This window comes from Moschus berezovskii, chromosome 23, assembly GCF_049115385.1.
Source record: "Moschus berezovskii isolate FMDL1 chromosome 23, NW_MosBer_1.0, whole genome shotgun sequence".
NCBI lineage: Eukaryota > Metazoa > Chordata > Mammalia > Artiodactyla > Moschidae > Moschus > Moschus berezovskii.
The window spans coordinates 36324295-36348759 of NC_142482.1; the positions used below are offsets into that span (position 1 = coordinate 36324295).

Below are 24465 nucleotides of genomic sequence, written 5' to 3' on the forward strand. Positions count from 1 at the left end.
CAGGGGAGTCTCAGGCTGAACAGAGCTGTAACCCACACTGGGCAGTACAAAAACACGCCACATGGGGGCAGTGGGAGGCATTGAGTTTACCTAAAATTCAAAGGCTCCTTATTTCCAAAGGCATTTCTGAGTGCCATAGGAATGAGTGTTCTCACTTATGACTTTACTTTTTTAAATATTCTTTTTTCAGGTCCATCCATCTAAACCCAGGAAAGAATTCTCCAACCCTGAAAGTTACTCTTTACTGTGGAGTAAGATGGAGACACTGAGCTATGGTTTAGAAACTCCCGCATGTAGGAATATCAAAAAGGAAGATAACCAAGGTTCTGGAGTCACATTGCCAAGTTCTGTGCTACATGTGTATCATCTCATCAGGGTTCCTTGAGTCCACTCCACCGCTCAGAATAAGGAAATGGACCCAAACACGGAATGGTGTGATGTGGCATTAGCAAGTGGGCATCTATTAATAGTAACAGAGAGGGTGTTCAGTAAGTCCACTCCCCTTCAGGACCTCTTTGACATCTGTCCTTAGACAAGAAGGAAACCAAAGACTCACATTCTTTAGGATTCTTTAGATCAGTAAATAAGAAATTTGCATTTGGCAAGACCAAAACCTACCATCAAAAATGACTGTGATCCATGTCCCCCCTGCGAGGCTACCTTCTTCAGGTTCAATGTGGATATTCAGACAAGGCACTGTAAGTGAATAGGAGAAACACTGGCTTCAGTGTGCAAATTCAGTCCCCCAGCTTCCTTTTAGCATTCCTCAGAATCACCAGTAGGGCTTGATACAGCCCAGAACAACAGCCCCACCCGCAGAGTTTCTGCTTCAGTAGGTCTGGGTAAAGACCAAGAATTTGCATTTCTGACAAAGTGTCACTTGTGCTTTCAGTCTGGAGAATCACACCTTCAAAACTCCCATTTTAGGAAAAGTTCTGACTGATGCTGCTGCTGCTGCTGCTGCTAAGTCACTTCAGTCGTGTCCGACTCTGCAACCGCATAGACGGCAGCCCACCAGGCTCCCCCATCCCTGGGATTCTCCAGGCAAGAACACTGGAGTGGGTTGCCATTTCCTTCTCCAATGTGTGAAAGTGAAAAGTGAAAGTGAAGTCGCTCAGTCATGTCCAACTCTTGGCAACCCCATGGACTGCAGCCTACCAGGCTCCTCCGTCATGGGATTTTCTAGGCTGATCCTAGACATCCAAAAACCCAATGTTCACAAAGACTATCCTGAATTTCCACTTCCTTTGGAAGAAGCCTCAAGGATACATTTGGTTCCTGATGGAAACCAAAATATGTCTTCCCTCTTTCCTACTCTTTGATCAGGTGGTCATATTTTATGTGTGTGTGCCTGCTTAGTTGCTCAGTCATGTCTGACTCTTTGTGACCCCAGGGACTGTAGCCCTCCAGGTTCCTCTACCCAAGGGATTTCCCAAGCAAGAATACTAGAGTGGGTTGCCATGCCCTCCTCTAGGGGATCTTCCTGACCCAAGCATCGAACCTATGTCTCCTGCATCTCCTGCATTGCAGGCGAATTCTTTATTCATCAGGTCATATTTACAGTTACCACTTATTTCTCATATTTCCACTTTCCAGAAACTTTTAGAAGCTGTCTCTATTTTAATTCTCCTACTCAGTACACCATCCTCTTTTGAATACATGATCAGAATGACTCCCCAAATAGATACAGAATCCTCTAAATTTTTGCTTTAAGTGAAGCATGAATCAGGGCTGGAATTAAAAACAAAAACACTAGAGACTTGCACACTAGGCTAAACTGGGTTCTCCCATACAGACCGTAGGCTGAGTATGATGTTATCAATACCTCATCTTTGAGGGTGCTCCTGGATGGACATTCCTCGTCCAAGGTAAAGCCAGCAAAAATCAGTCAGCTCCCCAGTGAAGCCTACAAAACACTTTTCATTTTCTGGATCAGAAAAGTTAAAGGATCATCAAGGCCACGCCAACTCTGGCAAGCCCAGGGCATCCGTGTACATATATGCGGGTGGCACAGTGCACAAGAGTGATGATGTCACTGAGTAGGACCCCATGGGGGCTTCCCTGGAGGTGGGGGGCAGGCTTTTCCCCCTAGCCTCTGCCTTACCTCCTCTCTCAGGCATCAGGACAACAGTATTTGACTCACATTTCCTAAGCTGCTCTGCAAATATGAAAATCCCCCACCAAATGGAAGATGTTAACTACTTGATGAACCTGAGCACAGAGCCCCAGGCCTTCAACAGCCTAGGGACTGATAATGTTAACCTCTGTGACAGCATCCTGGTACCTCACCACCATCAGCCAGAATTGTGCACAGCTGACCCGATGACCGCCCCCACTCTCACCGGGCTTTTATAATGGCTTTGCTGAAACCCTTCAGAGAACTCGGGTTTGTTGGTTTGTTTCCCCCAGGGGATGAGCTATCATTCTCCTTGCGCAGCCCTGCAGTAAACGTTTCTCCGCTCCAAACTCGGACGTTTCTGTTTGTTTGGCCTCACTCTATGTTGGGAACATGAACTTACACTAACAGTAAAGGCACAGTCACAAGAACACAATCATTGCTGGCACTCTGGCCAGACCAGCTCACACTCGCCCTCACAGCTGTATTAAATGTGTGCACACTCAGTTTCTTCGGCCGTGTCTGACTCTTTGCGACCCCACGGACTGCAGCCCAGATTCCTCTGTCCATGGGATTTGCCAGGCAAGAATACTGGAGTGGGTTGCCATTTCCTTTTCCAGGGGATCTTCCTGACCCAGGGATTGAAGCTGTGTCTCCTGCATCTCCTGCTTTGGCAAGCATATTCTTTACCTCTAGTGCCACCTGGGAAGCCCCCAAGAAGATACAGAGGATAACCGAATTCGCAGAGAAAAGTAGAGACACAATTTCAGAAAAGAAAATTTTAGTTGGCCCTTCATCGCTAAGACAAGCTAAGCCTTCCTTTGGGAAGATAAAGTAATAAAACCTAAAAAGAACTGCATCATATGGCTCAAAAAGGAATTATAAAAAGATTATTAGTTATTATTAAAAACTCTAGAATGTAACAGGAACTTTCACTGGCTGTTGAAAATTAATGTATATATTTATAACTGTTTATTGTACAACCTCAACTAATAAACAGAAAAAAATTATTAAGCAGAGAAAATTCAGTCTTAGAGCAGACACTAATACGTCATCCCCAATAATATTTCAGTTTAGTTCAGTCGCTCAGTCATGTCTGACTGTTTGTGACCCCGTGGACTGCAGCACACCAGGCCTCCCTGTCCATCACCAACTCCCGGAGCTTTCTCAAACTCGTGTTCATTGAGTCAGTGATGCCGTCCAACTGTCTCATCTGTCGTCCCCTTCTCCTCCTGCCTTCAACCTTTCCCAATAACATTTAAATATCAATAAACTAGTTCTCAAGGTAACCTGTTGTGGTCTCCCTAAAATCTCTTCAAAACACATTCACTCACCTGCCAAAAGTAGTATTTTGATACTTGTCAGAGAGATCAGCCAGCCAGTCATCTTATCCGCTGAAATCGATCCTTTCAAAATTGCTCAGACATTAAACACATCTTCACTTTTGATTGGAGCAGCATAGCTTAAAAAAACAAACTGAAGAAAAAAAATGACTATAATTTTTGCTTACTTACAATTGCTTTGCTGTGTTAAAACTTGGCAAATTAAGTTAAAACTTGGAAAATTAAGGATCTTCGGAGAGACCCACCATCATCCCAACTTGCAAGAAAAAGACAATCTAAGAATCTTACATAAAATCATCACTATTCCACCCCCTCTCCTTGACTCATTCACTTATTTTATGCATACGTAAGCTAGGTAAGTAATAGTAACCTCTTGCATTAATTCATTCTTAAACAAACACTTACATTTTAAAAGTAAGTAAATCCCAGAGTCGAAATACTAGCTAATGGTGATGGGGGTGGAGGGGGTTGTTTTGTTTTGTTTTCTGGAAGCCTCAGTCCTCCAGGAAGCAATCAACACGCAAAAAAAAGAGTAAAGAGCTTAACAAAATGAATGTTAAACATGGTAACAGGTTGAAAAACTGATGATAATAGAAATTTGGAGGACATTATCTTACCCTGGTATAAGGGTATAGATACCCTGGCTCAGCCATAAAGAATCTGCCTGCAATGCAGGAGACCAGGGTTCGATCCCTGGGTGGGGAAGATCCCCTGGAGGAGGGCATGCAACCCACTCTAGTGCTCTTGCCTGGAGAATCCCATGGATTTGGCAGGCTACAGTCCATAGGCTCACACAGCTCAGACACGAGTGAAAAGACCAAGCAGCAGCAGCATCTTACCCTCACAGCAGAGGAAGCAGGGAGGGAGAAACAGGAAGAAAAAGCTGGACCCTCTAAACTGGACCCCAGGACCCCAGGTCCCTCCACCTCAGTCCACAGCGCCTGGATCATCTTCCTTAAACGCTGCTTTCACTGTGGCATTGTCCTGTTGAATGCTTTCAATTCAAAGCAAAACCTCTATCGGGTCAAACAGAGGATAAGAACACTTGAGAGGATTTGTATTAAGAATAACTGAAGTGATATATACCTAAAGAAATTAACACAGGGCCTGGTACAAAGAAGACACTCACAAAGGTCAGTTTTCCTTTCAAAGGCTCTCTGCTTCCTGCAGAAAGCCTTGACTCTGCAGTTTCACCAGGACCTGCCCTCACCGTTCCAACTTCCCCTTTCACTGCACCCAGCAAGCTCCCCACATGGCAGCCTCTGCCTTGGATCCTGCTGGTCCCTTTCTAGAGTCCCCCAACTTTCTTGTGCCCTAATGAATTCCTGGCCTCCTTCAGGGCCCAACTCAGGAGCTGCCTCTCCACGGAATCTGTCCCCCATGTAGATTCATAAATTAACTGGCCCCCGGACTTCCCTGGTGGTCCAGTGGCTAAAACTCCACACTCCCAATGTAGGGGGCCCAGGTTTGATCCCTCGTCAGGGAACTAGATCCCACATGCTGCAACTAAGACACAGTGTAGCCAAATAAATAAAGGTTTAAGAAAAAAATTAACTGGTCTCCAAATACGGACGGCAAGGAGACACCTTAGAAGGAGGCAAACACTCCAGATTGGCAGGTGCTGGGTTTCATAAGCAGGAAAACTTACATACAAGGCTTGTCTTGAGTGTTAGCAAGATGAATAGATCTCCACCCATCACAACCTTAAAAGTTTATACAGAGGCGTGAACAGTATTCAGTCACGTGTTCAATCCCAATGATCTCAATGCCACATGGCTCTCTGAAAACTGCATCTTTGAAAACAGCTCCTGTTGTGGAACCTTTGGGCAGAACGTACATTTCAAGTACACAGGGTGGGGTGGGAGGAGGCTTGCTTGTAGGTGGACTGGTGGTCACGCCCTGTCCATGACCTGGAGGAGGTGGACCAGCATCCACCCCTCTTGACCTCCTAACAGGTGAAGCAAGACTCCACATGTTAACATTACATCCTCAATGTAACAAACCCCTTTCATTGATATTGGAGGGGGCAGGGTTAAGAAAACTCTGAAGCCAGAAAAAATAGTTTTACCATTACAAAATAAATAAATAAATAAATGCCCAGAAAAAGAGTATCTACAAAAAGCTTAAGAATAAATGTATCTTTTAGGTATGTCCGAATTAAGACAGTGCAATGAACAATCAGCTGTAGTTAATTCCACTCCAAAAATGTTTATCATTTGCCTAATATACGCTGGGCACGGTACTTTCTGTTGTAGTTTAGTGACTAAGTCGTGTCCAACTCTTTTGCAGCCCCATGGACTGTAGCCCTCCAGGCTCCTTTGTCCGTGGGATTTCCCAGGCAAGAATACTGGAGTGGGTTGCCATTTCCTTCTCCAGGGGATCTTCCCAACCCAGGGATCGAACCCGCAGTTTCTGCCATGTCTCCTGAATTAGAGGCAGATTCTGTACCGCTGGAGCTGGGAAAACAGAGATAAATTATCTTTGTACCTGCCCTCAAGTACCCAGCAGTTGGGGTAGGGGCAGAAGCTACTGTCATTTACAAGAGGAGTTCTAAAGTTTTCAAGTAGATTAAGCAGGTGTTTCTTTAACTTGTAACATTCTCTATATTTTACACCTATTTGGAATAAGATTCATTTTCCATTTAATTTTCAGAAATACATCTACTGCCTAGAGAAAAGTACCCAGGTGTTATTGATAGTCCAAAAACACCGGATTTGATTTACTTGTCACACCCAACAGAATATGTCAGGCACAGGAGAGTCGATTTTCAATCTGACTGGGATTTTAACATCTGATTTTGGTGCCTACTCCCAAATTCAGAACATCAAAAGTAAATAGTCACATATTGGTTTTCTTAAAACCGTGTTGGAGGGGGCAGGTGGGAGGAAATGAGTGATTGGAATGGACACATATACACTATCAATAAATACTGTGTATAAAACAGGTAACTAATGAGAACACACTATAAAGTACAGGAAACTCTAGTCAAAGCTCTGTGGTGACCTGAAAGGGAAGGAAGACCAAAAGGGAGGGGGATCCACGTTCCTGTACGGCTAATTCCTTTTGCTGTACAGCAGAAACTAATACAAAGTTGTAAATTAACTGTATGCCACTAAAAATTAACTTTTCAGAAACCTCTATGTTCAGACCTCCATCTTCCCTCTAAAATAAAGCAATCAAATCAATAACAACTGTATTCTCTCTTAAAATGATCATCCACTAATTCTTGCTAAGAACAAACTCAGCCTCCATTTAAATACTTTAACCAGAATATTTTCAAGCAGAGGAGAGCTGTGTGCATCGGGTCAGTCCTCTCTCCCCTGTCTCTCGCTCCCCATTCTTCCTCCTCCTCTCTCTCCCCTTCCCAGCCCCCCTCCCTTCGGGACTTTGAAAGACAAACCTGCAAGGTTGCTACATCGTGTCCCCCAGTTCCTTTGTTTAACCTATTAGCAAAAAGGCAACACCTGGAAAACACAGAGCAGAGACATTTCTGAACCCAACAGTACCTTTTCCTGTTTCTCTCTCCTTTGAACTCAAGGGAGGAGTTCTTTCCTTTCAGAATGACCTTGTTCTTGCAGAATGACCTTGTTCCTTTCAGAATGACCTTGTTCCTCTTAGGAACCGATGGCCGTGTTACCTGGTTAGAGCCCACCTGCAGCAGCACAGGTAACTTACTTGCGTCAGGTTGTAACTCCCCTAACTGGTTTGTGTCCCAGCCAAACCTGTGCTAAAGAAAAAATTCAGAGCTGACCATGGGGCAAGTTTAATGATTAACACAAGCTACTGAGGCTTTTTCCCCACGATCTTTTATTAACGACCAAAGAAAGCCTTACATTTTTTTCCACTTACATGTACCCTAGACAAGATGTTTAGGTGAAAGTTCACCCAATGAGATAGACAGGTATTCAATGATTGAAAGAATTTGCCAGTAAGTCAGTGATTGAACACAGGCCCAGGAGAAAGGGCCACCAAAGGGCTGGTCCCTGTTCATGAGCAGTCTCTGATTTCTCATCAAGAGGAAAGGCTGCTAAATGCCCTGCCACAGGTTGGCATTCTCACTATGCAGGGGTGAGTCTAAATGTTACTGAGTCCATCTGCATGGCAGGCCAACGAATCGGAGACGAGGTGTTGGGGTAAGGAATACGATTTTAGGAGAGCCCACTGACCAATAAGATGGCAGACTATCTCAAAATAACTGCCTTATCAGGGTCTGATGCCATGTTCTTTTACAGATCAGGGATGGGGGGAGTGAAGAAACAAAGTAAAACGGCCATTAATCTTGCAAATATCTCCTAGACTGGCAAGCCTGAGGCAAGGGATGTCTTAATTTCTTCCTTCCTGCCACCTACAAGTGGACAGGGTTATAAACAAAGTCACTTTAACAGTCAGGCCAAGGGGCAGGATTCTCCGTGGGCAGTTATGTGTGATTATAATAACAAAACAGCAAGTCACAGAAACAGTTCCAGCATGATGTGCAAGTTGGCTTTTCCCTGCAACCTAAAGGGCTTCCCTTGTAGCTCAGTTGATAAAGGATCTGCCTGCAGTGCAAGAGACCCAGGTTTGATTCCTGGGTCTGGAAGATCCCCTGGAGAAGGGATAGGCTACCCACTCCAGTATTCTTGGGCTTCCCTGTGGCGCAGCTGGTAAAGAATCTACCAGCAATGTGGAAGACCTGGGTTCCAGTATTCTTGGGCTTCCCTGTGGCTCAGCTGGTAAAGAATCCACCAGCAATGTGGAAGACCTGGGTTCAATCCCTGGGTTAGGAAGATTCCCTGGAGGAGGGAAAGGTTACCCACTCCAGTATTCTGGCCTGGAGAATTTCATGGACTGTATAGCTCATGAGGTCACTGGACTGTGTAGTCCTTGGGGTTGCAAGGAGTCAGACATGACTGAGTGATTTTCACTGCAACCTAAAGAAGCAGACAGGAGATGATCTGCTCAAAATCTTGTGCAAGCCCTATTTTCTCACTTCCCTTCCTCCCTCCTGACCTTGCATTTTGGCCAAGAGGAAGTCCTTGGCTTCCATCCATCACCTCCTGTTAGGACCCAGACCACAAGTCTCAGTCACTGGTTTGACTCTCTTGATGAGGAATCAGACATGCATCCGACCTTGGAGATCAGCACCACCTCCATACTTGGTCCATGTCTGACTTCCTTGTCTCTGCCCCACCACCCACTCCAGCTCACATCAACAGATTCCTGATGGAGTCAGCCATGACCAGTTGTTTCTGACCAGAAGAAATTCTCATCTTTCCTTTGAGACAGAAGCCTTTTTAATAGAATTTGATAACCCTGAATGTCCACCTCAAAGGACTTGGGAAGCATCCCAAGCAAGACCTGATTTAACCTACAGAAATACAACACATCTCTCATGACAGTGGTGGAACTATCCTCTAGAAAGTATGGGAAAGAAAGTGAAAGTGAAAGTCACTCAGTCGTGTCTGACTCTTTGCAACCCCATGGACTATACAGTCCATGGAATTCTCCAGGCCAGAATACTGAAGTGGGTTGCCATTTCCTTCTCCAGGGGATCTTCCCAACTGAGGGATCAAACTCAGGTCTCCTGCATTGCAGGTGGATTCTTTACCAGCTGAGCCACCAGGGAAGCCCAGAAAATATGGGAGTCTTTACGAAATCTCCTGTGCATCACGGCTTGGCAACCAGTGACAAGCAGAATGATTTGCTAGCACTGCAGCCAGTAGGGTAGAGGGAGGATGCCTGGCCAGATCAGGCAGCCAGGGAGCCAATCATTCTGCCACCCCCCTCCCTCCTGAACCTCAGCTTCCATTCGAGACCCTCCAGGACAGGTCCACAAGCATCATTTGAGCCACACTGATATGCCTGGCACATGGGAAACAAGGAAGAGCAGACAGACCAGGTTCGGGGGAGATAATCAAAGAGGATTTCAAAACGATTGGTAATTTTTATTTTTGTAAAAGAAATTATATTCATGAAGCACTTAAATGGTTCAAAATTATTTTTATAAAGAACATAATACAGTTTCTGCCCTCAAAGTGCTTGCTATCTGGCAGGGGAAACAAAATCATGATCAGATTTGTTTACTATATTTTAGTCAAATCTCGTGATTAAGACTTAACTCGTGTTTTATTTCTTGCTACTTTAATAAGAGGTTTCCAGAAATTAACCCCATCTATCCTTGAGTAAAGAACCTACAATGGATATTTATCATTCTTTTTGGCAGCCTAGCCATCAAGAGGGCTTCTCAGGTGGCTCAGTGGTAAAGAATCCACCTGTTCTAGGGGATCTTCCTGACGCAAGGATCAAACCTGAGTCTCCTGCATTGGTTGGTAGATTCTTTACCAGGGAAGCCCTAAAATATAGAGCTGCTGCTGCTGCTGCTGCTGCTAAGTCACTTCAGTCGTGTCCGACTCTGTGTGACCCCATAGACGGCAGCCCACCAGGCTCCCCCGTCCCTGGGATTCTCCAGGCAAGAACACTGGAGTGGGTTGCCATCTCCTTCTCCAATGTGTGAAAGTGAAAAGGGAAAGTGAAGTCGCTCAGTCACGTCTGACTCGTAGCGACCGCATGGACTGCAGCCTACCAGGCTCCTCCGTCCATGGGATTTTCTAGGCAAGAGTACTGGAGTGGCTTGCCGTTGCCTTCTAGAAGTCATCAAAATGAGTGAGTGTACCACTGTAAATGTGACCTCTTGAGTATGGTGATGCTTGAAAACATTTGGGTTATACGTGTCTTTCTCAAACTATAGGATTGACCCAAAAGTTCTTTTGGATTTTTCTATACAATAAGGATATTAGGAAAACCCAAAAGAACTTTTTGGCCACCCCTCAATAGATGCCCTATTTCTTAAAGAAAGAAATTTATATTTTCCCTCTATACCTGCAAATCATTTTGCACTGTACCTTATATACTGTAGGCACACAATCAAATGGAAAGAAATGCCTGTGAATTCATTTGAGGAAAAACACTCTGCAGTAGATGAGGACCACCAAAGTCAAATGCAAGTTTTAAATGGAAACCAAGAAGGCTCAATGCATTTACTTCTATTTTTTTCTTTTCTTTCTTTTTTTTTTCTTTCTCTTTACCAAACTTGTTTTATCATATCCTCTTCAACTCATAGGCATGTTTCTGATAGAAAACGAACCTGGAGCACAGCACTAACATGGCCCTTTCATCTAAGTAAGATTTTCACTTGTAAGTAGGGCTCTGGAGTATATACCATTTGTGTGACTAGCCCTGGAACTATGGCACACCAAACCCTTCACATTTCCTGTGTGGTCAGACTCTTCCCCAGGTGAGGTGAGACAGGTAAACTCCCCTTTCACCTGTCTAAGATTGACCCAACTCAAGTTACTCAAGTCCTTCCTTTTCCTTGTCTCCCTGCTGCTGCTGCTAAGTCACTTCAGTCGTGTCCAATTCTGTGCGACCCCATAGATAGCAGCCCACCAGGCTCCTCTGTCCCTGGGATTCTCCAGGCAAGATTACTGGAGCGGGTTGCCATTTCCTTCCTCAATGCACGAAAGTGAAAAGTGAAAGTGAAGTCGCTCAGTCCAGTCCGACTCTTCGCAACTCCATGGACTATAGCCTATCAGGCTCCTCCCTCCATGGGATTTTCCAGGCAAGAGTACTGGAGTGGGGTGCCATTGCCTTCTCCACCTTGTCTCCCTGCATGCATGCTAAGTCTTCAGTTGTGTCCAACTCTTGCAGCCCTATGAACTGTAGCCCACCAGGCTCCTCTGTCCATGGGATTCTCCAGGTCTGAAGACTGGAGTGGGTTGCCATTCCTCTTCCCAACCAGGGATCAAACCCAAGTCTCATTATGCCTCCTGCATTAGCAAGCAGGGTCTTTACCACTATCAGCACCTGGGAAGCCCACAAGTCTCCCTAGCCTCCCTTTTTCATAAAGAAACAAAGTTAAGGGAATTATATTCTCTCTGGTTCAATATCATACCCCTGATTACATTTGGAGCCAAAGCATAATGAATATATGAACTCATATTTGGAAAAGTAATGAATTTGTTCCACTAGAGGGGTTAAGTTATGATCAAATATTTGTTTCTTAGTTTCTTTAGACAAAGTTTCCCACTAAAGTAAAATTATTTAAAAGTAATCCATCATTATTGCCCCTGTCTGAGGTCAGTTTTGCTGATTAACTTATTTTGATAGTAATGACCCCCACTTATCTCCAATACTTTGGCCACCTCGTGCGGCAAGTTGACTCACTGGAAAAGAGTCTGATGCAGGGAGGGATTGGGGGTGGGAGGAGATGGGGACGACAGAGAATGAGATGGCTGGATGGCATCACCGACTCGATGGACATGAGTTTGAGTGAACTCCGGGAGTTGGTGATGGACAGGGAGGCCTGGCGTGCTGTGGTTCATGGGGTCGCAAAGAATCGGACACGACTGAGCGACTGAACTGAACTGATCTGGAATCAAAACTGTCATGCCCTCTATCATCCTGATGAGAGTCCTAAAAACCAACAAGGATGCCCTGGGTGTTACAGGTGAAAATAACTCATCATGTCCACGTACTTGGGAGTTAACATTGAACTACAGGCAGTTTCCTCTTTCGAATGAGCAGAGCTAACTGGCTACTCCAGCATCATATAGTCTGGGAATCTATGCTCTATACACCTCAGTCATCCTGAGGACATCATTGGCACAGTTAGATTCATACCAATGACACAGGGTGATCAGAAAATGGTGAGATCAAGTTCATATCTAATCTGGAGCATGACCAGCTATCTCAGTTTGCCTATAAGCAGGAGCTTTCCAAGGTAAGGTCATGGGGCTTTCAGTGTTAAACTGGGAGAGTGCCAGGAAAACCACCAGGATGACTCATCACCCCTATGCTTTAGACAGCTCCTAGTCCAGAAATAGTCAATATTTTTCTAAAATGTTTTGGCACTTGAGGTGGACAGATTTTATTCAGTTGCTTATAAAATCCACTTACATGTCAAGTAATTCAGTTCCTGCCATGTCAGATAAAATAGGGGTTGTGATATCCAGTGTTTTCCAGACCACAGAAGCATATTTTTCTTTGAAGTTGGAGCATTTGTGGAAAATATGGGAAAACAGCATAAGTCAGTTTCTGAATTACAGACAATACAGTATCTTCTCCCTGGGATCAGCAGAATTTAAAATAAATCATACCAGCAGGGAGCCACAATACAAAAGCAATTAATTTTTTTTCTAGTTTGATACCATGTTACTATTAATATCTGAGTCAGGAGCCCAGCAGAGATGTCTAAAGTATATCTCATATTTTGTTTTAAAAGAATGAGTGACATACAAGTCATAAATTTCTGCAGCCCAGTAGAATGCTTGCTTTAGCAGCAGAATGTCATGATACTGTCAAATTCTATATCCTAGAGAAAATTGTTTTGAAAATGGAAGAAACGTTTTCTCCTTCTCTGGCAAATGTTGCACAGCTGATAAAGTAGCCGAGTCTGATACCTGATATGAGGGACAACATCGGTGCTGAAAATGAGTTGGTGGTGGTTTAGTTGCTAAGTCATGTCCGACTCTTGGGGGCCCCATGGACTGTAGTGTTCCAAGCTCCTCTGTCCATGGATACCCCAGCAAGAATACTGGAGTGGGTTGCCATTTCCTTCTTCAGGGGATCTTCCCAACCCAGGAATCGAACCCGGGTCTCTTGCACTACAGGCAGATTCTTTACCAACTAAGTTACAAGGGAAGCCCCACAGGAAAATGAGGGGAACTACAAAAACCTAAAAGTAAGATTGCCTTCAGAATTAAACAGTGAAAATAACCAATAATGGATCAAATTGCTCAGTAAGACTTAGAGCTATTACTATATCTAAAGAAAACCATTCAGATGTCTGTTTGTGAAAATGGATAGTGTGGCAGTGTCTTTAAAAATAGTCTTTATCAATGATCTCATTGGAAGGAGATATATGTCTCCCTCTTGAACCCAGACAGACTTGTGATTATAACCAATGGTTGTCACTGGAGATGACGCCACCTGACTCCAAGGCTAAGTCACAATACAGTTTTGCAATGTAGGCTGGTACACTTGGACTTACATTTAGAACTCTCAGCCAGTCCCTGAGAAGTCCAGCTACCTGGGGCCACCATGCCAGGAAGAGGCTTCCAGTAAGGCTTATTATAGCCATATAGGCTACTGCACCCATTTATCGTGACCTTGGAAAAATCGAGTAGCTCTTTTAAAGTCACAGCTAATGAATATGGAGTCAAGCCTGAGAACCAAGTCGGTGGATCACACACCCAAATGTGCTTTCTCGGCTGTAACTGGTATATGCATTCTGCTGACAAGGCACCAACCCCATGACAGGTGCTCAGAGCCGGCAGAGAGAAGTGAGAGGTACTTGGGAATAAACATCAAACTCTGCCCACACAAGTTCGAATATTACCATTTCTTTTGTGTTCCTAAAAGTGAGAAATTGAGGGAAAGCTCTCCATCTGAGAGATGGAAACTCATACCCCCAATCCAGGGACGGTCATGAGTATAGGATGAGATAACCTAGAATCTTACAGTCAGATAATGTAGTCATCTTTGGTGTTACAACCGGAAGACCTCCAGGAGGTGCTGATGCTGGGGCACGTCCGAACTGATATGGGCTCCTGGGCTTTTATCCAGAAGCTCATTTCTTTCTTCTTCCTTCTTGTTGAAGGGAAGCAAGAAAGTCTGCCACGTGTGACAGAGCTTTGATTATTCTCTCTGGGGCCTTCATGTATTTTTTACATGAAATTGGAGGTGGGAGGGTTGAGGAGAGGTTGGAGAAGAAGCACGAAAGCAGGCTCTCTCCCTACACCATCCCGCGCTTTCAATGCTTTGTAAGTGAGCCCTGCCCTTCATCTGAGAACTCTGATGGGGCTGGGCATGCCCTATTTATAGACAACAACTGCTACAGAACTTCAAAGGGGGCACACAGCTAAGCCAGAGGAGTGGAGGGAACACTCGGAGGAAAGGATGGGACACAACAGCTCATGGCAGCCAGCTCTGGGCCCTGCCAGAAATGCCCCATCATCCCCCAGTGCAGTAAATGGCCAGAGACCATTGTGTCAGTCCCAGAAGTGCAGCTCTCAGCCAAGGCAGGTGATCCAAGTGGGCTTTATTTGACTTTGTGCTGCAATCTGACAAGCTCTTATATTGACCAGATTAATTGGCCCTTAGAGACCATGATTTCCAGAAAACGAACACCTAATTCTCACCTTAAATTCTCAAAAACAAAGAAGAGGAAGAAGAAGGAGGAGGGGAAGTGAGGAGGACCGGGGAGGCGGGGGAGCAGAAAGAGAAGAAACGTATTCAGACTGAATAATGAATGGCCCTCCCAAAGTTGTCCACACCCTAATCCCCAGAAGGGTTTGTCAAAACGTGACCTTTCATGGTGAGAGGGACCGTGCCGGTGTGATGAAGTTATGTGTCCTGATGGGGAGAGTCTCCTGGTTGGCCCAGTGTCATCACAAAGGTCCTCACAGTAGAGAAGCAGGAGGATCAGAGTTAGTAGTAGCAGATATGATAATAGGAGTCAGAGTTTGATGTGTTAGGAGAAAAAGGACCACGAGCTGAGGAATGCAAGGGATCTTGAGAAGCTGCAGAAAGGCAAGGAAACAGACTATTTTCCCCACAGAACCCCCAGAAGGAACAGCCCCACGAAACTGATTTAGCCCTATGAAACTGATTTTGACTTCTCAACCCAGACTGTAAGATAACAAATCCATGTTGTTTAAGACACTAGGTTTATGTGTACTGTATTATAGCAGCCTTAGATGTTGTTTATATGTTTATATAATATTGTATTATTATATTATTGTAGTACAGCAGCAGCCAGGAAGGGTTGTTATTTGGTGCCATTAAAGTGTATATGTCCCTCTTGGAAGACACTGTTGCAATCACCCATAAAACATAGTGGGTCACTTAGCCCCTGAATTACCCCTTTAAATGTTTAAATTTTTCACCCCCTCTCTTCTCCTGCTTCCTTCAAAAGGACCAAAAGTACTCAAGGAGCAGGTTCTTAACGGAAGTTCAAGTAAAATGGGCATACAAGAAAAAGTCTGGAAAAAATATATTTTTAGTTTAGGATCAGGGGAAGTATGAATTCATGTAGATTTAAAAAAAAGACTGCATGGACGTACATGTTAGAATGATAAGTGTTAACCCTTGAGGTAAGATTGTAGATTATTTTTATTTTCTTTATTTTACTTACCTTAAATTTTCTCATTCTAATACAAACACATATTATTATTGTGTCATAAAGGTTTTTTTAAGTGATATGAGGTATCATAACAGAAGTATCTTTTTTTGTAACTTGAAAAGATGGGTTTTTTCTTTTATTTTTTTAGAAACTGCCAAGTTCATTTCCCAAGTTTAGGACAATGGCACAGAAAATTTAGGCTCTGACTGGACCCACTAGGGGGCAGTATTGAGCCCCTGAAGGCGAACACAGAAGCAGAACACTGTGAGCAAATAAATACTAATTTGGAAAAGACAACCATCCAAAATGTAAACTTTCAGGCGCCTCAACACCCAGTCTGGCCCAGAATATCTTCCCATCAATCAACTTCACAGAGTGGCATTAGAGCAACTTCTTTCATTTGAAGGAGCCTAAAAAATACATTCTGTGTAACTCAGTAACCTAGAAAGACAATTCACAAGAAAACAAGCTCTGTGATCAAATAGGGTGGAAAATGTTATGAGCTATACCCTTTCTTGGGTTTCCCAGGTGGCTCAGTAGTAAATAAAATATGCCTGCCAATGCAGGAGATACCAGAGATGAGCTTTCAATCCGTGGGTCAGGAAGACCCCCTAAAGGAAGAAATGGCAACTCACTCCAGTATTCTTGCTATGAAAATCCCATAGACAGAGGAGCCTGGTGGGCTACAGTCCATGGGGTCACAAAGAGTCAGACACAACTGAGCACATACGCACACACACCCTTCCTTGTGGTAGGGCTTCACTGATGCCTCTGACATACCCTTCCTTAAAGATTCACAAAGGATACTGGCTTATTAAATCCTGTGACACAGAACCTACTGTATAGCTCAGGGAACCCTATTCATTGCTCAGTGGTAACTTAAAAGGGAAAGAAATCCAAAAGAGAGGATATATGTATATCTATTGCTGATTTACCTTGCTGTACACTAGAAACTAATACAACATTGAAAGCAACTATACTCCAATAAAAATTAATTAAAATAAATAAAGCCTCTGAGATCCTGCAGAAATGAATCCTACTTAAATTTCTTGAAGTATTTCCCAAATACATATTTCACAGATCCATCATTTTCATTGGAACTAGGGTTCCAATTCTGAACATTCTTTGGAAAATTCTGCTATAATTATGTGATTTGTAATAAGTCTATATTGGCACAGAGCTCCCCAAAATCCCTTCAATTTCCTAAGTGATAGGAATAAAAATGACTTGTGATAGCCATCCCAAAACTCTTTTAACTACACCTGCTGCTGCTGTTGAGTCACTTCAGTCGTGTCCGACTCTGTGCGACCCCTTAGATGGAAGCCCACCAGGCTCCCCCATCCCTGGGATTCTCCAGGCAAGAACACTGGAGTGGGTTGCCATTTCCTTCTCCAATGTGTGAAAGTGAAAAGTGAAAGTGAAGTCGCTCAGTCGTGTCCGACCCTTAGCAATCCCACGGACTGCAGCCTACCAGGCTCCTCCATCCATGGGATTTTCTAGGCAAGAGTACTGGAGTGGCTTGCCATTGCCTTCTCCAAACTACACCTGAGTTTATACTAATAAGATGACTTCTGATAAGTATCTAAGAGTGGGAGTGGGTTGTCAGGGGACCAACCCCATGATTGGAGGTTGAACTTTCAACCACAGATTTCCAACATTTAGGGAGAGGAAAGGGACTGGAGACTGAGTCCAATCACAATGGCCAGTGATTTAATCAAGCATGCCATGTAATGTAATGAAGTCTCTACAAACACAAAAACAAAAGACCTGGGTTCAGAGGGCTTCCAGGTTGGTAGAAATGTGGAGATGTGGGAGAGTAGTATGCCTAGAGAAGGCGTGGAAGCCGCGTGCCTCTTGCCACATGTTTTGCTTTCTGCATCTCTTCCATCTGGCTGCTCCTGAGTTTTATCCTTTTGTAATAAACCAGTTTTCTAGTAAGTAAAATGTTTTCCTGAGTTTCATGAGCTTCTCAAACAAATTAATCAAATCTGAAGAGAAGCTCAGACTGAAAACCACAACCACCAACCAGATCACATGGACCACACCTTTGTCTAACTCAATGAAACTATGAGCCATGCCATGTAGGGCCACCCAAGACGGACAGGTCATGGAGGAGCGTTCTGACAAAACGTTGTCCACTGGAGAAGGGAATGGCAAACCACTTCAGTATTCTTGAGAACCCTATGAACAGTATGAAAAGTTAAAAAAAAAGGACACTGAAAGATGAACTCCCCAGGTGCCCACTATGCAACTGGAGACAGTGGAGAACTAACTCCAAAAAGAATGAAGAGATGGAGCCAAAGCAAAAACAACACCCAGTTGTTGATTTGACTGGTGATGGAAGTAAAGTCCAATGCTGTAAAGAGCAATATTGCATAGGACTGGAATGTTAGGTCCATGAATCAAGACAAATTGGAAGTGGTCAAACAGGAGATGGCAAGAGTGAACATCGACATTTTAGGAATCAGCGAACTAAAATGGACTGCAATGGGTGAATTTAACTCAGATGACCATTATATCTACTACTGTGGGCAAGAATACCTTATATATATATTTTTTTTGAAAATAATTTATTCCTCTGTTTCCCATGTTTAGAAGTCCTTATGATGCTTCAATTCCTTCTGGAACAAGCTATGGACTAATATATTATCCCTGCTGCTGCTGCTGCTAAGTTGCTTCAGTCGTGTCCGACTCTGCACGACCCCACAGACGGCAGCCCACCAGGCTCCCCCGTCCCTGGGATTCTCCAGGCAAGAACACTGGAGTGGGTTGCCATTTCCTTCTCCAATGTGTGAAAGTGAAAAGTGAAAGTGAAGTCGCTCTGTCGTGTCTGACTCGTAGTGACCCCATGGACTGCAGCCTACCAGGCTCCTCCGTCCATGGGATTTTCTAGGCAAGAATACTGGAGTGGTTTGCCATTGCCTTCTCCAAGAATACCTTAGAAGAAATGGAGTAGCCATCATAGTCAACAAAAGTCAGAAATACAGTACTTGGATACTATCTCAAAAATGACAGAATGATCGCTGTTCGTCTCCAAGGCAACCATTCGATATCACAGTAATCCAAGTCTACGCCCCGACCAATGATGCTGAAGAAGCTGAAGTTAAACGGTTCTATGAAGATCTGCAAGACCTTCTAAACACCCAAAAAAGATGTCCTTTTCATTATAGGGGACTGGAATGCAAAAGTAGGAAACCAAGGAACACCTGGAGTAACAGGCAAATTTGGCCTTGGAGTACAGAATGAAGCAGGGCAAAGGCTAACAGAGTTTTGACAAGAGAATGCACTGGTCACAGCAAACACCTTCTTCCAACAACACAAGAGAAGACTCTACACATGGACATCACCAGATGGTCAATACCGAAATCAGATTGATTATATTTTTTGCAGCTAAAGATGGCGAAGCTCTATACAGTCACCAAAAACAAGACTAGGAGCTGACTGTGGCTCAGATCATGAACTCCTTATTGCCAAATTCAGACTTAAATTGAAGAAAATGGGGAAAACCACTAGACCATTCAGGTATGAACTTAATCAAATCCCTTACGACTATAAAGTGGAAGTGAGAAATTCAAGGGATTAGATCTGATAGAGTGTCTGATGAACTATGGACGGAGGTTCGTGACACTGGACAAGAGGCAGTGATCAAGACCATCCCCAAGAAAAGGAAATGCAAAAAGGCAAAATAGCCATCTTAGGAGGCCTTACAAATAGCTGTGAAAAGAAGTGAAAGGCAAAGGAGAAAAGGAAAGATATACCCATTTGAATGCAGAGTTCCAAAGAACAGCGAGGAGAGATCAGAAAGCCTTCCTCAGGGATCAATGCAAAGAAATAGAGGAAAACAATAGAATGGGAAAGACTAGAGATCTCTTCAAGAAAACTAGAGACACATGGAAGTTTTCATGCAAAGATGGGCTCGATAAAGGACATAAATGGACCTAACAGAAGCAGAAGATATTAAGAAGAGGTGACAAGAATACACAGAAGAACTATACAAAAAAATCTTCACGACCCAGATAATCACGATGGTATGATCACTCACCTAGAGCCAGATATCCTGGAATGTGGGCCTTAGGAAGTATCATTGTGAACAAAGCTAGTGGAGGTGATGGAATTCCAGTTGAGCTATTTCAAATCCTGAAAGATGATGCTGTGAAAGTGATGCACTTAATATGCCAGCAAATTTGGAAAACTCAGCAGTGGCCACAGGACTGAAAAAGGTCAGTTTTCATTTCAATCCCAAAGAAAGGCAATGCCAAAGAATGTTCAAACTACCATACAACTGCACTCATCTCACACACTAGCAAAGTAATGCTCAAAATTCTCCAAGCCAGGCTTCAGCAATACGTGAACCATGAACTTCCAGGTGTTCAAGCTGGACTTAGAAAAGGCAGAGGAGCCAGAGATCGAATTGCCAACATCCACTGGATCATCAAAAAAGCAAGAGAGTTCCAGAAAAACATCTACTTCTGCTCTATTGACTATGCCAAAGCCTTTGACTGTGTGGATCACAACAAACTGTGGAAAATTCTGAAAGAGATGGGAATACCAGACCACCTGACCTGCCTCTTGAGAAACTTGTATGCAGGTCAGGAAGCAACGGTTAGAACTGGACATGGAACAACAGATTGGTTCCAAATTGGGAAAGGAGTACATCAAGGTTGTATATTGTCACCCTGCTTATTTAACTTGTATGCAGAGTACCTCATGAGAAACGCTGGGCTGGAGGAAGCACAAGCTGGAATCAAGATTGCTGAGAGAAATATCAATAACCTCAGATATGCAGATGACACCACCCTTATGGCAGGAAGTGAAGAACTAAAGAGCCTCTTGATGAAAGTGAAAAGGAGAGTGAAAATGTTGGCTTAAAGCTCAACGTTCAGAAAACTAAGATCATGGCATCCAGTCCCATCACTTCATGGCAAATAGATGGGGAAACAGTGGCTGACTTTATTTTTTGGGCTCCAAAATCACTGCAGATGGTGATTGCAGCTGAGAGGGTAACAGACAGGAAGGCCAGGGGTCTCCAAGCAGAGGAAATAGCCTGCAAGTGCCAGACATTTTTATCTCTCTTAAGTGGCAGGAGGAAACCAACTAGCGATATTTTTTTCTTCTTTATACAAATTTAAAAGGAAGTTTTTACTGTGCTTCCATAATGACACCTGGTTTCACCTGAAGCTAACCATTCTCAAATCTTGAGTTAACCAATGCATTTTTCTTATGGAAATATTGGTCTTAAGCTATGTTAATGTACTACTCTTTTACCCCAAACTCTATGTTCAATTTGGTTCCGTGAAATGGCTCAGAACCTACTTGACAAACCAGTATGTTATACTCAGATATTGTTTCCTTAATCTATGTAAAATGAAACTATTTGTAGGGCAATCTGCCCTTCTACAAGATTTAAGTTAATCATTTTATGGCCCGGGATGAATCATCAGATGTCAAGACTATCCGAAAATGCATCTTATGGGTGAGGGGCCTGGTGCCATTTTGAGCCTTAGGACATTCCTTTCTTTCATTAACAGACTGCTAGTGACTATATAACATCCAGCTGAAGAATAGCAGGGGGGCACTCTTTCTGCCCCCTTCTGATATCTATGTCAGAAGCTTTCTCTGTCTCCTTTATACTTTAATAAAACTTTATTACACAAAATCTCTGAGCGATCAAGCCTCGTCTCTGGCCCCGGATTGAATTCTTCTCCTCCGGAGGCCAAGATCCCAGTGTATGTGTCATTCCACAACAACCTTTCACAGCCATGAAATTAAATGACGCTTACTCCTTGGAAGGAAAGCTATGACCAACCTAGACAGCATATTAAAAAGCAGAGACATTACTTTGCCAACAAAGGCCCATCTAGTCAAGGCTATGGTTTTTCCAGTGGTCATGTACGGATGTGAGAGTTGGACTATAAAGAAAGCTGAGCACAGAAGAATTGATGCTTTTGAATGGTGGTGTTGGAGAAGGCTCTTGAAAGTCCCTTGGACTGCAAGAAGATTCAACCAGTCAATCCTTAAGGAAATCAGTCCTGAATAGTCATTGGAAGACTCTTGAGGGTCTCTTGGACAGCAAGGAGATCCAACCAGTCCATCCTAAAGGAGATCAGTCCTGGGTGTTCATTGAAAGGACTGATGTTGAAGCTGAAACTCCAATACTTTGGCCACCTGATGCGAAGAGCTGATTCATTTGAAAAGACCCTGATTCTGGCAAAGATTGAGGGCAGGAGGAGAAGGGGACGACAGAGGATGAGATGGTTGGATGGCATCACCGACTCAGTGGACATGGGTTTAGACGGACTCCAGGAGTTGGTGATGCACAGGAAGGCCAGGCGTGCTGCGGTTCACGGGGTCACAAAGTCGGATATGACTGAGCGACTGAACTGAACTGAGGAGCAAAGAGATTTAATCTTAAAAGTTCTGGCACGTAGGGCTTAGAGACATTCTGGGAAGAGGGAAATGGCATCACTGTTTCCTGCAAATAGGACTCTTCTGGTGGCACTCTGAGCCAGTGAGACCCCACATGTTGAGGGGCATGTCAACATGTTTATTATGCAGATGAAGTATGGATAAAATGAGTTCCAAGGACTGACTTAAATAACTCAAAGGCATATAAAATAGCAATCAAGGGGATGGGGGGAAATGGAGAAGAGCCGTCTCAGCTGGTGGTTTGGCTGTAAAGAGGATGGGCTGCATAGAGGGGAGACAGGAGGCGGGGACGAAGGGAAGAGGGGAGAGAAGAAGCGAGGGCGTGAAGGGAGATGGGAGGGCAGGCTGCGGGCTTGGGGTACTCACACAGTTCCCCTGGGTCTATTGTTTGTGCTTTATTATTTAACTCCAGGTGGCTGCCTCCTTGAACCCCTGTCATACCCTTGGTCACCAAATCAGTGTATCCTCCTTCCACAGATATGGGATCTAGAAATCACCTGATTTGATGGGGGTGGGTGACTGCAACAAAGGGGTGGGACTAGGCTTGGGGACCATGCAGAGCCTCCTGAGCAGTGATTTAAGTTCATTGAACTAGATTGGGAACTAGACCGAATTTGTTCTCTGACTTCACATCTCCAGGCAGCCACCTCCCTCTTCCTCCGTCTCTCTTTTCCACTTTTGCTCTAGAAAAGTCTGCCTCCCAGGGCTATTCTCCCAGAGTCTTTCAAAAATATCCAGATATGGACCATTAGCTGAGAACGCCTTCTAGTAAAAATCAGATGAGAGAGTAATTGTGAATGCACTTTTTAAACTGTAAAATGCCCTCAAATGAGAAGATGGGTGTTGTCTGAATATTTCACTAAGATGTATTCATATATAACACGTGTGATTACAAAAAAATTGAGACAGCTCATGCTGGGAATGAAAGTATTAATACTAATGTTGTTTCAGAGTCAAATAACATTAGAAAAGAAAATAAGTACAACAATATTGTTATATGTTCCATGAATTTTAATAGATCACTGAAGAGAAATCAACTTCACAATACTATATTTCAAATTGGATTGGAAACTGAATTAAAATGAAAAAGATTTCAAAGGAAAGGAAAAGGAAGGTTAAATAAAACAAAAAGTAAATCTTTAAAATGTGAGTTAGTTTGATCATTCTCTTCCATGAAAGGTTGAAGGGAAGGCTGGAAGGATCAGGCTGTCCCCACCCCCACCCCCACAGAAGGCGCCCTTTCACCCCAGTGCCTCCTGACTCATCATCTCTCTTTGGAGCCTTCTTATCCCCTATACATACTTGACAGCCGTCCACTCAGCTTCTCAAGGGCAACGCGAGATTCCTGAAACGTGATCCCAGCTTGCTGTCCCGGGACAGTTGTTCACAGTGGAAAAAATCTCCCTGTGGTATTCAGCCCGGTTGGCAGCCTCGGGCTGAGGAAGGAGGAAAATTTGCAAGGGATTTGGTGGCATGTGGCCTCTTGCTCCACCTGCTCCTTCTCCTCCCACAGGGAGGCAGCTGCCTGTCCTCAGGGCACGCCACCTCCTGCCCAAGAATGAAAAGATCTGACTGTTCCCCCAGGTGCTGCCTGGAGAGGCCGCCTGGAAGACCCCTGGGACAAGCGAGATATTCATTCATGGCAAACAGCTGCCACAAAGAAACCCAAGAGTGAATCACCCCAACTTGCTGAACCCAATCAAATTTGAATTTAAAACAAAATGTAACAGGATGAGCAATGGAACCAGCTTTTTTTTTTTTAAGTGGAGAGGAAGAAAAAGAATTTATATTTTTCACTTTTACTTTTCTACACTGAACTTTTTTTACCATAAATATGTAGTTTTTAAAAAAATTTAGGACTTCCCTGGTGGCTGTCGACTAAAAAAGATGTACAACTTGAGAATTGCGAGTGAAGTTTTATTTGGGGCAAAATGAGAACTGCAGTCCAGGACGCAGCATCTCAGATAACTCTGAGAGACTGCCCCAGAGCAGCAGTGGGGGAAGGTCAATATACAAGGTTTTGTCCCAGTTCTGAAGAGAGTTTTTGTTGATAGGCCACTCAGCATGCTATTACTGGACTAGGTCTTAATAGTCAAAGATCTCTGGACACCTGTCTTCTAGTTATGGTCCAGTAAAGTGTTTCCTTTCGTTGCATCTTCCCATATCTACAGTTACACTATTACAATCATTGATCATATATTGAGCTATATATTTGATCAACTGCTTCAAGTCCAGTCATCATTATTTACATTGGAGGCTCAGTCATACACTTGGTAATACAAGAAACAATAATCTTGTGAAACAAGCAAAATACAAATAGTATAGTTAATAACATTAGTGGAATTAAAAGTAAATATTTCTGCCATGAGCCTCCCACACCAAACCAGTTTAAAAGATCATCAAGATTAGGGAATGGGTCA

At 43.7% G+C, this 24465-nt stretch overlaps 1 protein-coding gene across 3 annotated transcripts in view; it reads right to left on the reverse strand.

Moving 5' to 3' along the window:
* The window catches only part of PKHD1 (PKHD1 ciliary IPT domain containing fibrocystin/polyductin), a 448361-nt gene extending 444859 nt beyond the window's left edge, over window positions 1-3502 (reverse strand). For all 3 annotated transcript variants that reach the window (XM_088831516.1, XM_055406831.2, XM_088831515.1), the window contains exons 1-2: window positions 3451-3502; window positions 619-696 (exon numbers count right to left, since the gene is read on the reverse strand). In XM_088831516.1, coding sequence (XP_088687642.1) covers window positions 619-696; window positions 3451-3502 — 130 coding nt within the window. The remainder of the gene's footprint in view (window positions 1-618; window positions 697-3450) is intronic.
* Window positions 3503-24465: the final 20963 nt, after the last annotated feature.